The 13,552-nt window shown below is 37.1% G+C and overlaps 1 protein-coding gene across 1 annotated transcript in view; it reads right to left on the bottom strand.

Annotated features, from left to right (window-relative positions):
* Nucleotides 1-13,552, bottom strand: part of LOC108148313 (coiled-coil domain-containing protein 40) — a 151,531-nt gene that overhangs the window by 76,418 nt on the left and 61,561 nt on the right. The window contains exon 2 of the mRNA XM_041708874.1: nt 2,823-2,967. Within this exon, the coding sequence (XP_041564808.1) occupies nt 2,823-2,967 (145 nt within the window). The remainder of the gene's footprint in view (nt 1-2,822; nt 2,968-13,552) is intronic.

Raw genomic sequence — 13,552 nt, forward strand, 5'->3', positions numbered from 1 at the left:
TAAGCACAGGTTCCCAAAAAAAGTAGGCATGTAAGGAAACTTTTACACTAACAAATTATATTTTTTTGGGGTAATTAGTCAGAATTATCTCCGATGTAAAACTGGAGTTAACAGCAATATGCACCCTACCTCCCCTACGAGAAACGCGATCAGTACCTACAAGTGTTAAAGTTGTTTGGAGTTGGAAATCTCCGGGTTCAGCCAAGTTTCTGTGAAGACTAAATGAAAATTTTAAATGTTTCAACTGTAATGTTTGGAGATGGGTACTTTTCTTTAATTATTTTCATACCATCATCAGGTGTGGTTTCTAGGGTAAACCGAGAAACAAATAATTGTTTCCTATGGGTAACAACGGACATATTTTTTCTCACCACCAACACCTTGAACACTTTGAACATTTTTCCTCCGACTTTCTGATGAAGGGAGTACTCCAGAGCACGCAGAACCATTAGGAACAGCTGGCTGTTATTAGTTCATCATCGGTAATGTTTGGAGATGGGTATTTTTCTTAAATAAACTCCATAACAGCATCAGATAAGGTATTGGGTGTAAATTGAAAAACAAAGAATTGTTTCCTATGGGAAACAACAGAAAGTTTCTTTTTACCACCACCAAAACCTTGAACACACACATTGAAAATTTAATTTAAATAAAACAAGAAAGGAAGCAAACTTCGGCAATCCGAAGTTCATATACCCTTGCAGCTATTGCAAAAATTTAATATTTTTTAAAACATTAAAATTATGATTTACTTGCGTATATGTCTAAAAACATTGAAGCTATGATGATTTGCAGCTCAATTATTATATAGTTATTTTATATATTTTTATTATTTCTTTGGGAGCTTTATGATATACTCGTCCGATTTTGATGAAATTTAAACCGTAATTCTGAAATATTTAACCATTACCATATGTCGAAGAACTAATAAAAAAATTAAAAACAGCAAAGTTATAATTTTTTTTGTATTTTTTTTCCGATTGTTCCTATGGGAGCTATATGATATAGTCGTCCGATTTTGATGAAATTTAAACCGTAATTCTGAAATATGTAACCATTACTATATGTCGAAGAACTAAAAGAAAAATTTAAAAACAGCAAAGTTATAATTTTTTTTGTATTTGTTTTGCGATGGTTCCTATTGGAGCTATATGATATAGTCGTCCGATTTGGATGAAATTTAAAACGTAATTCTGAAATATTTAACAATTACTGTGTCGAAAAACTAAAAAAAAAATTTAAAAACAGCAAAGTTATAATTTTTTTTGTATTTTTTTTTCCGATTGTTCCTATGGGAGCTATATGATATAGTCGTCCGATTTTGATGAAATTTAAACCGTAATTCTGAAATATTTAACCATTACTATATGTCGAAGAACTAAAAGAAAAATTTAAAAACAGCAAAGTTATATTTTTTTTTGTATTTGTTTTGCGATTGTTCCAATGGGAGCTATATGCTATAGTTGTCCGATTTTGATGAAATTTAAACCGTAAATGGAAAATATTTAACCAATACTAATTATTGAAGAAATAAATAAAAAACTAAAAAAACAGCAAAGCTATAATTTTTTTTAATTTATTTTTTCGATTGTTCCTATAGGAGCTATATGCTATAGTCGTCCGATCCGGCTCGTTCCGACTTATATACTACCTGCAATAGCAAGACAACTTTTGGGAAAGTTTCATGCAGATAGCTTTAAAACTGAGAGACTAGTTTGCGTAGAAACGGACGGACAGACGAACGGACTGACGGACGAACAGACTGACGGAAGGACAGACTAACGGACAGACGGACGGACAGACGGACATGGCTAGATCGACTCTGCTAGTGATGCTGATCAAGAATATATATACTTTATAGGGTCGCAAATGTCTCCTTCACTGCGTTGCAATCTTCTGACTGAAATTATAATACCCTCTGCAAGGGTATAATTATAATTTAGCTGTTTTTTAATTTTTTTCTTAGTTCTTCGACATCTAGTATTGGTTAATTATTTCAGAATTACAATTTAAATTTCATCAAAATCGGACGACTATATCATATAGCTCCCATAGGAACAATCGGAAAAAAATGAACAAAAATTATAACTTTGCTGTTTTTTTCAATAATGAACAAAAATATTTACATCTTAAAATCTCATAAATCTCTCAGCTTGCTTAAAAAGAGAGCTTTCTATACTGGACGCAACAAATATGGTAAGTATTCCGATAAACAATAAATTCTAAGAGTACTGCCCTTTAATATATTTTTTTGCTTAGCAAATGTATAATGATAAATATAAGTCTATTTCAAGGTATAACAATTATTATACAATAATTTTTTTTTGCAAAAAGAAGTGCACTAATAGCAGAAGCTACGTTTATAGTCGTGAAAAGTCTGCAAAATTTGTTTGCTGATTTGTGCTCTTTTAAAGGCGATTAACTAAAAACCTTCCGCAGCAAAAAAATTTTGATTTTTTAAGGTTATTAACAATATATTAAAAGGAACAACTAAACAGTGAAATTCTCTATGAAATAAATAACTTGTAAAAATCTGATTGTTAGCTTTCATGTCACAAACCAAATTATTTAAAATATAATATAGACGTGTGTCACACGTAGAAACCATCTGAGAGGGGGATCTGTTGCAATAAGTAAAGTAGGTCAGGAATGATTGAGTTCAGTTCAGTTCAGTACCATCGGACTTTTTTTCTCGGCCTATGTATTTTGAGCATGGAACTAAAAGGCCTGCTTATCCTATCGGCATTCTTATTGTATACTCATGCTACCTGAGTAGAAACTTATTCATTGGTAATATAAACTATAATTTATAGATTACTTACGTTTACGAGTAACTTGAATTTCGATTAGCTGGTTGCTTCTTTTTTGGGACAAATTAACAAAGTGATTCTGCAACATAATCCAAAACTGTTGATGCTCTCGAATTTGCAGCTCTCCAGTGTGAATAGATTTCTCGATTTGTTTGATCTGAAATAAATTGATTATCAAATAATAAAAAAAGTATAAACTAATGCTAAGGTCGAGATTTCCGACTCTGAGGTACCTAACTAACTGCACAGTTACATACATTTGTCGAATGAGTAAAACAGCAAAATACATTGGGTTATGTACAGAGTCCTAAAACAACAATTGATCAGACTCTTCAAATTCGAGAAGCCTTTTCTGCGTAACTGCTTAACAAATAGTTTGATGGTTAAAACTTTATTCTGGAGTACCGACGACATAAAGCTGCACACTCCACACCTACGAGCGCATAAAGCTTTATTGGCTACACCTGTAACTCAGGACGTATTGTCAATATATTTTAAGCCAGAAACGCAGTTTATTCATGATATTTATCTGATATTATATCTCTTTTATCCTAGTTGCATCTTGCCTTAAGTCCACCCATTTGCTGGATAGTCCGTAAGGTTTTGTCGTGCCAAAAACGTACCAGTTAATCCTAGAAGGTGGAATAGATGTTCTTAACCACACGATTCCAGCTGATATTTAGCCGAAAAAAATGCAAATTAGATGGCGGCCATCTGAATTTCTGTTAGCTAGAGCCCTAGTCAGAAGAGAAGTGGGACCTTGGGACGTAAACGCTTTCCAAGTCAGCAATTTGTATACAGAATAGATTAAAGTTATTATTTATATGATCTGATTGCTAGGCTTAAAAATGCTTTCCTATTTCTTTATCTGGCTTCTGAAATCATTTGTCATTTTGACCAGCCAAAAAAGCTTTAGGATTGGTATTCGGGCTACCAAGAAAGTAAGCAAACTGCGGCAAGCCGAAGTTCTTATACCCTTGCAGCTATTGCAAAAATTAAATATTCTTAAAAACATTAAAATATTTAAAAAAATATATATACACATAACATGTAAAATGACCTCCTGCGAGACCTCATAAAATGTCTTTCACTATAAGTGATATCAGTGATCTCCTTTATCGCACTTAGGAATGCTTTCCCAAGTTGGGGATAAGCAAGCCACTACGTGGGATACCGATTATAAGATTTTATGAGCTCTGTGCATGTCAATTTGTCAATCGTTTCAGAGCCATAATTTATGATCTTTTAATCAAGCCATGCAATAGAACACTCGTTAGCACTTGTAATCTGAAAGTGCTGGCCACTTGAGCCTCCATAAATTATCATTTAAAATGTTAACCACGGTGTACAAAAGACTTGAGCGGTGGTTCAAAATATGTCTCTCCCGCTCAGTAGGCCATAGATAAGAATAGAAAACGAATCACACTAATGATACTTGCAAAGAAACTTCATGAAATAAAACAGTTTGAAATTATAACTCAGCAAATGAAGATGTAAATTTATTTGGGCGTTCTTTTCATCTTGGTCCTTCGAGGCAGTCTGCAGTTTTCCCCCACCAGTGGTTAGATACTCAGAGTTATAAACCAGCTCCTTAAATTCTGTATGTACTGGAGCTAAGGTAGCAAAATAAAAAAATTCTTTTTCACCCACCCGGGGTAAGAAACAGTGTATAACATTATAAGCAAAATTATACAAAAGAATCTATTTTGTTTTTAATTTAAAGCACCATATTTAGTCTTGAAATAAAGCTAAAAGTTGCTATATAAACTTGAGGCCATTAACATTACCTAATACGGTTTTTGTGATAAGTGAACATTTACTGTACGATACGACAAAAATACAAGTGCATTAAAAATAATCATAAGCACAAAAACAAATACATCCACAATGAAATCAAAACCCAATTTACCCATAAAAAAATTTAAAAATTTTGGTGAGCTCGCCAAAAATTATAAGCACCATTTACAACAGCAACTAAAAGCAGCAGCATTTACAAGCAGTAACGTCTACAGCAGCAACTATGTATAAGCAGCAGTATGTCCGACGCAATGGGAGCGAGAGTGTACAGTGCACAGAGCACATGAATGAGCTTCACAAACTAATAGACGGAGATAATGGGCCACTTCCTGCTCTCCTCCTCTCTTCTTCGTCAGCTGATCTTCAAAACTCTGCAGTGTTTTCTAATGACATACCTGCTACTTTGCGGATTCAAAAATTAGAATATTTTTTCTTATTTAACAAAGCCGAGAACGACTTAGTGTCTTTTGTTTGGGCAAACGAATGCGAAAAAAACTGCGTGCGAAATAAATTTTCGAGTGCCTATTTAATCTATATAAAAGTACTTAGGGCCTAGCTTAACGAAGTTTGGCGAAGACGGGGCACATTTGCAAAGTGTGAGACAGAGCTTTGTGGTGCTCCCGCCTTCCAGTAAACTTGATGTTAACGACTTCAAATAACTTCAAATATTAAAAAAAAAGAAAATCAAGTGGACCTACACCGGCCCCGTTGAAGTTCTGTAAGGCTTCAAGCCCTTAAAAAATTCCTCCATCACGGCGCGTAACATCGGAGACCCTGACCTTCCCTGCGTTAGTTGCGACGATTCATCCAAGGAGCTACTGTTGGGGTTGCAGGTTGTCCTCCGCCACGACGACTAGCTACCCTTTCACGATGTTTGGCTTCTCTGGGTGCCACTTGCAACAAACTTGCCAGAACACTTGCCTGGCTGACGAGACAATCGGCAAGCAACTGGTCCGGGGTCCGAAGTGCTGTCAATAGGTACCTGGAAGATATTGGGTCTCCGTCACCTGGACGACTTGGGGGCATCCTTGACGCCCTTTGAACCTTTGAAAAGGCAATAAAAGAAAGTCTGTCGTTAAATCAGAAACAATTTTCCGATATTATTATTATTATTATTATTATTATTATTATTATTATTATTATTATTATTATTATTATTATTATTATTATTATTATTATTATTATTATTATTATTATTATTATTATTATTATTATTATTATTATTATTATTATTATTATTATTATTATTATTATTATTATTATTATTATTATTATTATTATTATTATTATTATTATTATTATTATTATTATTATTATTATTATTATTATTATTATTATTATTATTATTATTATTATTAGGTTATTTTAAGTTAAAGGCTTATGATCGGTTACAATTGTGAATTGCCTTCCGTTGAGGTAGGACCGCAAATATTTTACAGCCCATACTATTGCTAAGAGTTCTTTTTCGATTGTTGAATAGTTTGTTTTACTTCGAGAGAGTGTTCGGCTAGCAAAACAGATTGGTTTATTGCTTCCGATATTACTTGCGTCCGTGGTCAGTATGAAATTTTTCTAAAATTTTTCTGTGTGAAAATTTGGCACATTTTTTTAAAGAAGCTGTCATTGGTTTCGATATCTTCGCGTCATCTTTTATAAATTTCCTATACAAACTAAAGCGACCTATGAAAGATTTTACTTCCTTCTGTGTTGGGAATTGGGAACATTTTAATTTCCTCAATTTTATCAAGGTTTGGTTTAATTCTTTTTGTTGTCACTATGTGACCAACGAATGATTTTTTCTTCTTTTAGAACATAAGATTTAAGATTGGATTGTTATATTTTTTCGAAAACATTTTCTAATCGTAAGTTGAGAACACAATTAAGTCGTCTAGGTAAACTATAAAGGGGTTTCCAATAAGCTCACTAAGCAGGTTGTCCATTACCCTTTGAAAGGTTGCCGGGGAAATCTTTAGTCCGAGCGGCATCGTTCAGTTTTCTGTACTCAATCACTCTTTTATGTTCTACTGCAGTTGTCTTTTTTGGAGCTTTCAAAACCGGGTGCTCCAAGGGGAGCAGCTAGAGCGGATAATAACCTGTTTTAAGAGGTCATCTATTTATTTTCGGACTTTTTCCTTGAGAATATACGGGTATCTATAAGATTTCGTATATATTGGAGAGTCATCTGTGGTTTTTATATTCTGTTTTATATTCTGTTTAATATTCTGTTTTACTATTGGTAAATGATAAATCTTGGTCCTTCTAATAAGAAGTAGAGTTATATATCTTACAAATCATTAGAAGAGCTTCTTTCTACTCAGAGGACAGCTTTTGGATGTTGATTTTATTTAGTAATACTGTGGGGTTTTTATTTATTATGAAAGTTATAATTTAAAAGTTTGATTATTAATATTAAGTAACATAGTAAGTAATCTTTGTGTTTGATTTAACCGTTCGCTTGAGCACGACTTTACTCAACTCGATCTCGTCAGCAACTAACTCTCGTCCTCTCGATATGTTGCTCTGCTCGTCTCCTCTTCGTCACATCTCGTTGTAGTGATCGTCGTCTGCTCGTCTTCCTGGAACGTTCGTCTTCTTGGAACGCTCGTCTTCTTAGAACGCTCGTCTTCTTGGAATTCGTCTTTTGATCATCCACTCGTCTTCTTCGTTTTAGTTGCTTCTCTCGTTGTCTAGGGCGTCATGTTATACGAATGCTGGGGTTTTATGTGAAGGATTCGGGGAATAATACAATCTCACTCCCACATTCGGCCATTCTGATTAAACATTCGCCTCGAATGTTTCGTCTTTGTCTTCGAGGGTGGGCCACGGCTTAAGGTACTCTGCACAGGTTGAAGAAATTTTTGGTCCATCTGAGTTGCCGACTTTTTGGGCATCATAGGCATTATTGTGCTTCACTTTGGTTATTTCGTAAGGACCCAAATACTTCGGTTTTAGTTTGAGACCGCCGCCAAACTGCGTTCGTTTTATGGCTACTAGTTCACCAATCTTATAAGTCATTGCCGGTTTACGTCGTAAGTTGTAGGTCTTCTTGTTTTCGGTTTGGATTTTCAAAATTTGTCTTTTTGCCTTGAGTCGAAGGTTGTTGCGCGTGTTCTGAAATAAGGCTATGGACTCGTTGTTGATAATTTCTTGAAGCTTCTGGTCATCTTTGTTTCTCATTTTGACTCCGATTAAAACCTCAAAAGGAGTGGAGTCGATGCTTTTCGAAAAAGTGGAGTTAATGGCTTGTTGAACTCGATCGACGCGTCTGTACCACTTTGTGGGATCATCCACACTCAGTTTGGATAGAACTGAAATAATGATGGCATTCAGTCTTTCCACTTGTCCGTTAACACGTGGTAGGCCTGTCGTTGATTTCACCACCTTTATGCCTTCGTCTTCGCAATACTGAAGATACTCTTGCGCGGTAAAAGCTGAGCCTCGGTCCGATATAATGCAAGCTGGGTTACCAAATATATAATTTTGGCCTCGTAGTTTGGCTATGACTTCGCTGGCAGTGGTTGACTTGGTAGGGTAAAGCCAACAGAATTTCGTAAAGGAGTCGATTACGGCGAGAATGTGCTTGTAATTTTTGCTTGTGGAGTCTAGTGGACCTAAGAAATCAATGTGATAGGTATGCAGCGGGAAATCCTCTTTGTGCAATGGATGTAACCAGCCCTCCTGTTTGCCACGCTTGCGGTTGGTCAAAATGCACGGAATGCAGCAGTCGATGTACTTCTGAATTTTTTCCTCAATGTTTTCGATGCAATACTCGTTGCAAATCAGCGCCTTCGTTTTTTTAATAGCAAAGTGTCCTCGGTCATGTGCTCTACCAATGATCTGCTTCTGCATGTCCTTGGGAACTACAATTAGTTCTAAGTCCTTGAAAAGTTTGTACAGGACACCGGCCTTCAGAAAATAGTCTTCATATGGTGAGTTGGAGTCTTCTAGGATTTTAATAATTTTAGGTGTTCATCTTTTTCTTGCGCTTGCTTGAAACCAAGGGCAATGGAGTCTACAACGATCGTCATTATTGGGTACCTAAAAAGGGCATCAACGTGCTTCATACGTGAACCTGAACGGTGTTCAACTTTGTAGTCGTACTCTTGGAGCAAAAGTACCCAGCGTGCAACCCTAGTGCACAGGCTTTGCTTGTCTAGCGTCTTCGCGAATGCATTACAATCTGTGATTATCTTAAATGGAATGCCAAGGAGATACACTCTGAACTTTGTTATGGCCTCGATAATCGCAAATACCTCTTATTCGTAGCTTGAATATTTTCGCTGAGCATCCGTTGTTTTCCTACTCATGAAGTAGACAGGGTGAAATTGGCCGTCATCTGGTGATTTTTGCAAAAGCACGGCGCCAAATCCATCGATTGATGCATCAGTATGTACCTCGGTGTCATACTTCGGGTTGTAAATTGCCAAAACAGGGGTGGAAGTCAAGTATTTTTTTAAGGATTCAATCGCGTTCTCTTCTTCTGGACCAATTACGAAATTTGCTTTATTTTTAGTCAGATCAGTCAAGGGTTTCGAAATAAGAGCATAATTGTAGATAAACTTTCTAAAGTATCCGGTAAGACCCAGAAAACTCTCTAGCTGCTTGAGATTCTGTGGAGTCTTGAATTTCGAAACGGCATCGATCTTCTGAGGCGTCGGGGAAATTGTTTTATTCTCGATGATGTGACCTAAAAACTGAATACGGGTCTGCAGGAAATGACATTTCTTTAGGTTGAGTTCTAGCCCATAGTTGCTGCAAGTTCCTATAACTTTTTTGAGGTTCGACACAGCCTCCTTTTCGTCCTTTTCTGGTATAATGATATCGTCAACGTAAGGGAGAGCGATTCCTCTGCGAGTCAGCGTTCGGAAAATCGCATTAATGTGTCTCTGAAACACTCCAGGTGAGTTTGACAAACCAAAAGGCACCTTAAGGAACTGGTACTGCCCGCTTTGGGTCACGAATGAGGTGTACTTCTTGCTGGGATCGGCTACTGGCACATGAAAAAAGCCATTCCTCAAGTCAATCGTGCTGAACATCATAGCTTCTTGTAAGCGATCAAGCTGGTCGTCAATCAGGGGCAACGGAAAATGGTCTTTTATTATTACCTTGTTGATACGCCTGAAATCCACACAAAGTCGTTGGGAACCGTCGTTTTTCTTAGCAAGCACTACCGGGCTTGTAAATTCAGAGTCGGACTCTTCGATTACGCCGAGCCACTGCTCGATCTGCTCGTCAATTATTTTCGTTTCAGCGAATGCAAATCTACGCGGACGCGAAAAGATTGGGGTTTCGTCGTTTAAAATGATTTTCATTTCAATGTTTGTTGACTTCGATGGTTTAGGAATGTAATTCGTTATTAGTTCACGCACCTCTTTCTTTGCATACTCACTGGCTGATTAATTAATATCGAGTTCTTCGCTGTCAAGCACTGCTTCGATTTGCATTAAATTGGATTCCAATTCATCTTCGTCAAGATTGTTCAACTTTCGTACACGCAAACCACTTGGACTGAACGAAACTTCTGCTTGCAAGCACAATTCTTCTCCTATTATCAAACGAGTGTCCATACAATCACACGGAACTATGAAGAAGTTCAAGTCATAAACACTGTTGTCAATCGATACTGCTTGCTTACACTGTCCAATCGGCTTGATCTTATTGGCATTGCGATCTTTTCCAAATCCAATTAGATATACACTGCACTCTTTCAACCTTGGCAAAGCTAACTGCTTGTATAAGTCTTCGCGCAAAATGTTGAACTTGCTGCCCGTATCAAACAGCGCCACGCAATTCTGATTTTGGATTGAAACTGCTTTGCTCGTCATGTCACTGTGCTCACTTAAAACTCGCGCGTTGGGCTTGCTTTCTTCGACTGCCTTTTCACTTTGTGGACAATTCTTGGAAATGTGTCCAAATTTGTTGCACTTGAAACACTTTCTTCCTTTTTCTTTGTTGCTGCAGCCACCAGAAATATGTCCCTTTTCACCACAGTTGTAGCAAACGACTTCCTTTTTGCCACCTCTTGAACCACTTTTTGCTGCAAAAGCGTTTTTGTCTTTCACACTTCCTTCCAGAACTTTCGATTTTGCACTAATTGTTTGGTAGTCCTTCAATTTGTACTTGAATTCGTTAATGTTTTTAGCACCGTACAGAATTGATTTATTTAAAGAAAGTTCGTCGATACCGTCGATCACATATTGAATAAGAGCTTCGTCCTCAATATTTCCTCGGGATGCAATATCTTTCATGCGATAAAAGTATTCTTGCACATTTTCGTTTGCACGTCGCTTGCTCTCTCCTAGTTGCATATGTATTTGTTTGCTGCTTACTCGCGACCTGAACTCATTTAGCAAAGACTCCTTTAATGCATTCCACGAATTTAATCCCTTTTCGCTCAATATAAACATCTTAGCGATACCTTTAAGTGACTTTTTGGCAAAGATAAGCTTTTGTAGCGCATTCCAACCCATAAGTAAGGCTTGATCTTCAAAGTCGCTTATCCATACCTCAACTGGAATTTCATCACTCCCATCAAAATGTTTAATTGACTCTTCTATGTCTCGAAAACTTAGAGCAAATCGCGGCATATCAACTTCCTTGATACGTTGCGAATTCGACTTTCTCTTCCTTTCGCCTGTAGAAGGTATTTCTACACCTGTTGAAAAAACACTTCTAATTTCATCATCATTTTGGCTGTCTTCGTCATTTTCCTTCTCTTCGTCGGTTTCCTCGCTCTCTGAATCGTCCACTTCGTTGAAAAAGAGAAGTTTGCCAAACTGCAGATTGCGAAAAATGTGTAGCTGCAAATTTTCTACGTCGTAGTTAATTCCCAAAACTGCGCATATTGATATCAAGTCTTTGTCTTTCAATTTTGCGTGTATGTATACACATTTGGATTTATAAACTGCGTCATTTTCGTCATACTGAAAGCCAGCAAATTCACGTAAACGTTTGCGATTGTTTCTGTCTCCTTCTCCTTCGAATATGAATTTGTGAAGTGCGCAAATGCTTTCTTTCGATGCACTTTTCAGCGTATTGGAAATCAGATCGTTTAGGCAAGCCATAGTTTAGAAAAAAAATGTTATTTTCACAGTCGTCTTAAGTCACTTTTCACTTTCACCTTCAGCTTTCCTCGGATATTTCCCGGCGAGCTTCCAAATGTGGGGTTTTTATTTATTAAGAAAGTTATAATTTAAAAGTTTGATTATTAATATTAATTAACATAGTAAGTAATCTTTGTGTTTGATTTAACCGTCGTTTCGTCGTCACACGTCGTTCGCTTGAGCACGTCTTTACTCAACTAACTCTCGTCCTCTCGATATGTTGCTCTGCTCGTCTCCTCGTCGTCACATCTCGTTGTAGTGATCGTCGTCTGCTCGTCTTCCTGGAACGCTCGTCTTCTTGGAACGCTCGTCTTCTTAGAACGCTCGTCTTCTTGGAATTCGTCTTTTGATCATCTACTCGTCTTCTTCGTTTTAGTTGCTTCTCTCGTTGTCTAGGGCGTCATGTTATACGAATGCTGGGGTTTTATGTGAAGGATTCGGGGAATAATACAATCTCACTCCCACAATACTTCGAGTTGGAATGATTTTCATTAAATTGGAGAGTACTTCGATAAAGTTATTTTCTGAGTAGGGTTGAAACGAATAGATTTTTTGTGAAATTAGTTGAATGAGATTTGTTGAAAAATTGCAGACTTCAATCATTGCTTTATAATTGGTTGATTTATATAGACCTTCAGAAATATGTAGGTTTTCTGATATATTATTGGGTCCCAAAAAAAGGTTACCATTTTCCAGGACTACCGAAGTTGTTATTATTTTCTTTGATAACCCTTCGCTGATGATAACTGAGACGGTGCTATCTATTTTAGTCAGAATTGGATGAGTTGCGTTGGTGTAGTCAGAGTAAGAATTGGAAGAATTGCAGTTGGAGTAGTCAGAGTAAAATTTAAAAGGTTGATTTTTGGCACCTAGCTGTTTAAGTTTGTCCATTCCTATAAGTCCATCGAAGAAGTTATAAAATTCAAAAGCGAAAAATTCCCAATTACCTTTAACTTTAAATTCTTCAAACCAGGCGAAATTGGCTTTAGTGTTTATTTTTTCCTTTTTTTCAAAAAATCCTGAATCTTTTATAGGGTGACATTTAAAAGTGTGAGTTGTATCCACAAATTTTGGGTGTATGATCGAGGCCATTGCCCCTGTGTCTATAAGCAATTTAAAAGAGGTCAATGTTTGTTAGTTCTGTTTAGTTGTCGGCATGAGTTTCAGTGTGTAACGAACACTGATAAATTTCTGTTTTGCGGCCTGATGTTCGGCTTGATCACTGAGCGCACGCAATGTCTACCTCGGCTCTGACTCGTCAGCAATTGGGGGTGTTGTTCTTGCTCAGAAATCAAGGCGGCCTAACTAATTATTAACAAATTCAATTTGCGTGCTGCGACAAGCAAAAAAAACTACTTCGAACACACTCCTACATTTTGGGCTATTGCAGTTGGCCAAGAGAGGCCAGGCACTTAACTCGATCTGCTACCGCATCTCCACCTCTGCTGTTAATGAGGCTGGCTTCGCCCACCCTTCCATCGGCCGTTCCCCCTTCCCTTCACTCCCGGAACAGCCCCTTGCGGTATTGGTTAATCAAGGCATCGTCCGCCGAGGACAAACATTAAAATTTATTTATTTAGCACTTTCCGTCGAACTCCTCCGCTCCCCTCCCTCGAAGAACTCCAGGCGTAGGTGGATTTCGACGATCGGCTTGAGTGTTCCCACTTCGTCCGGGTGTTGCGAAAAAAAAATACAGCAAAGCTGCAGGTCTAATGTGAACAAATAAATTTCTTATATTTTTGCCATCACATTTTTTTTCTTTGTTTTTCCCCCCCATGCAAGCGTCTACTAAAAAAAATCTCTTTATCTGCCCTTTACCCCAATAACTCACCTAGTTTCGTT

Source organism: Drosophila elegans, unplaced genomic scaffold (assembly GCF_018152505.1).
Source record: "Drosophila elegans isolate 14027-0461.03 unplaced genomic scaffold, ASM1815250v1 contig_120, whole genome shotgun sequence".
Classification (NCBI taxonomy): Eukaryota; Metazoa; Arthropoda; class Insecta; order Diptera; family Drosophilidae; genus Drosophila; species Drosophila elegans.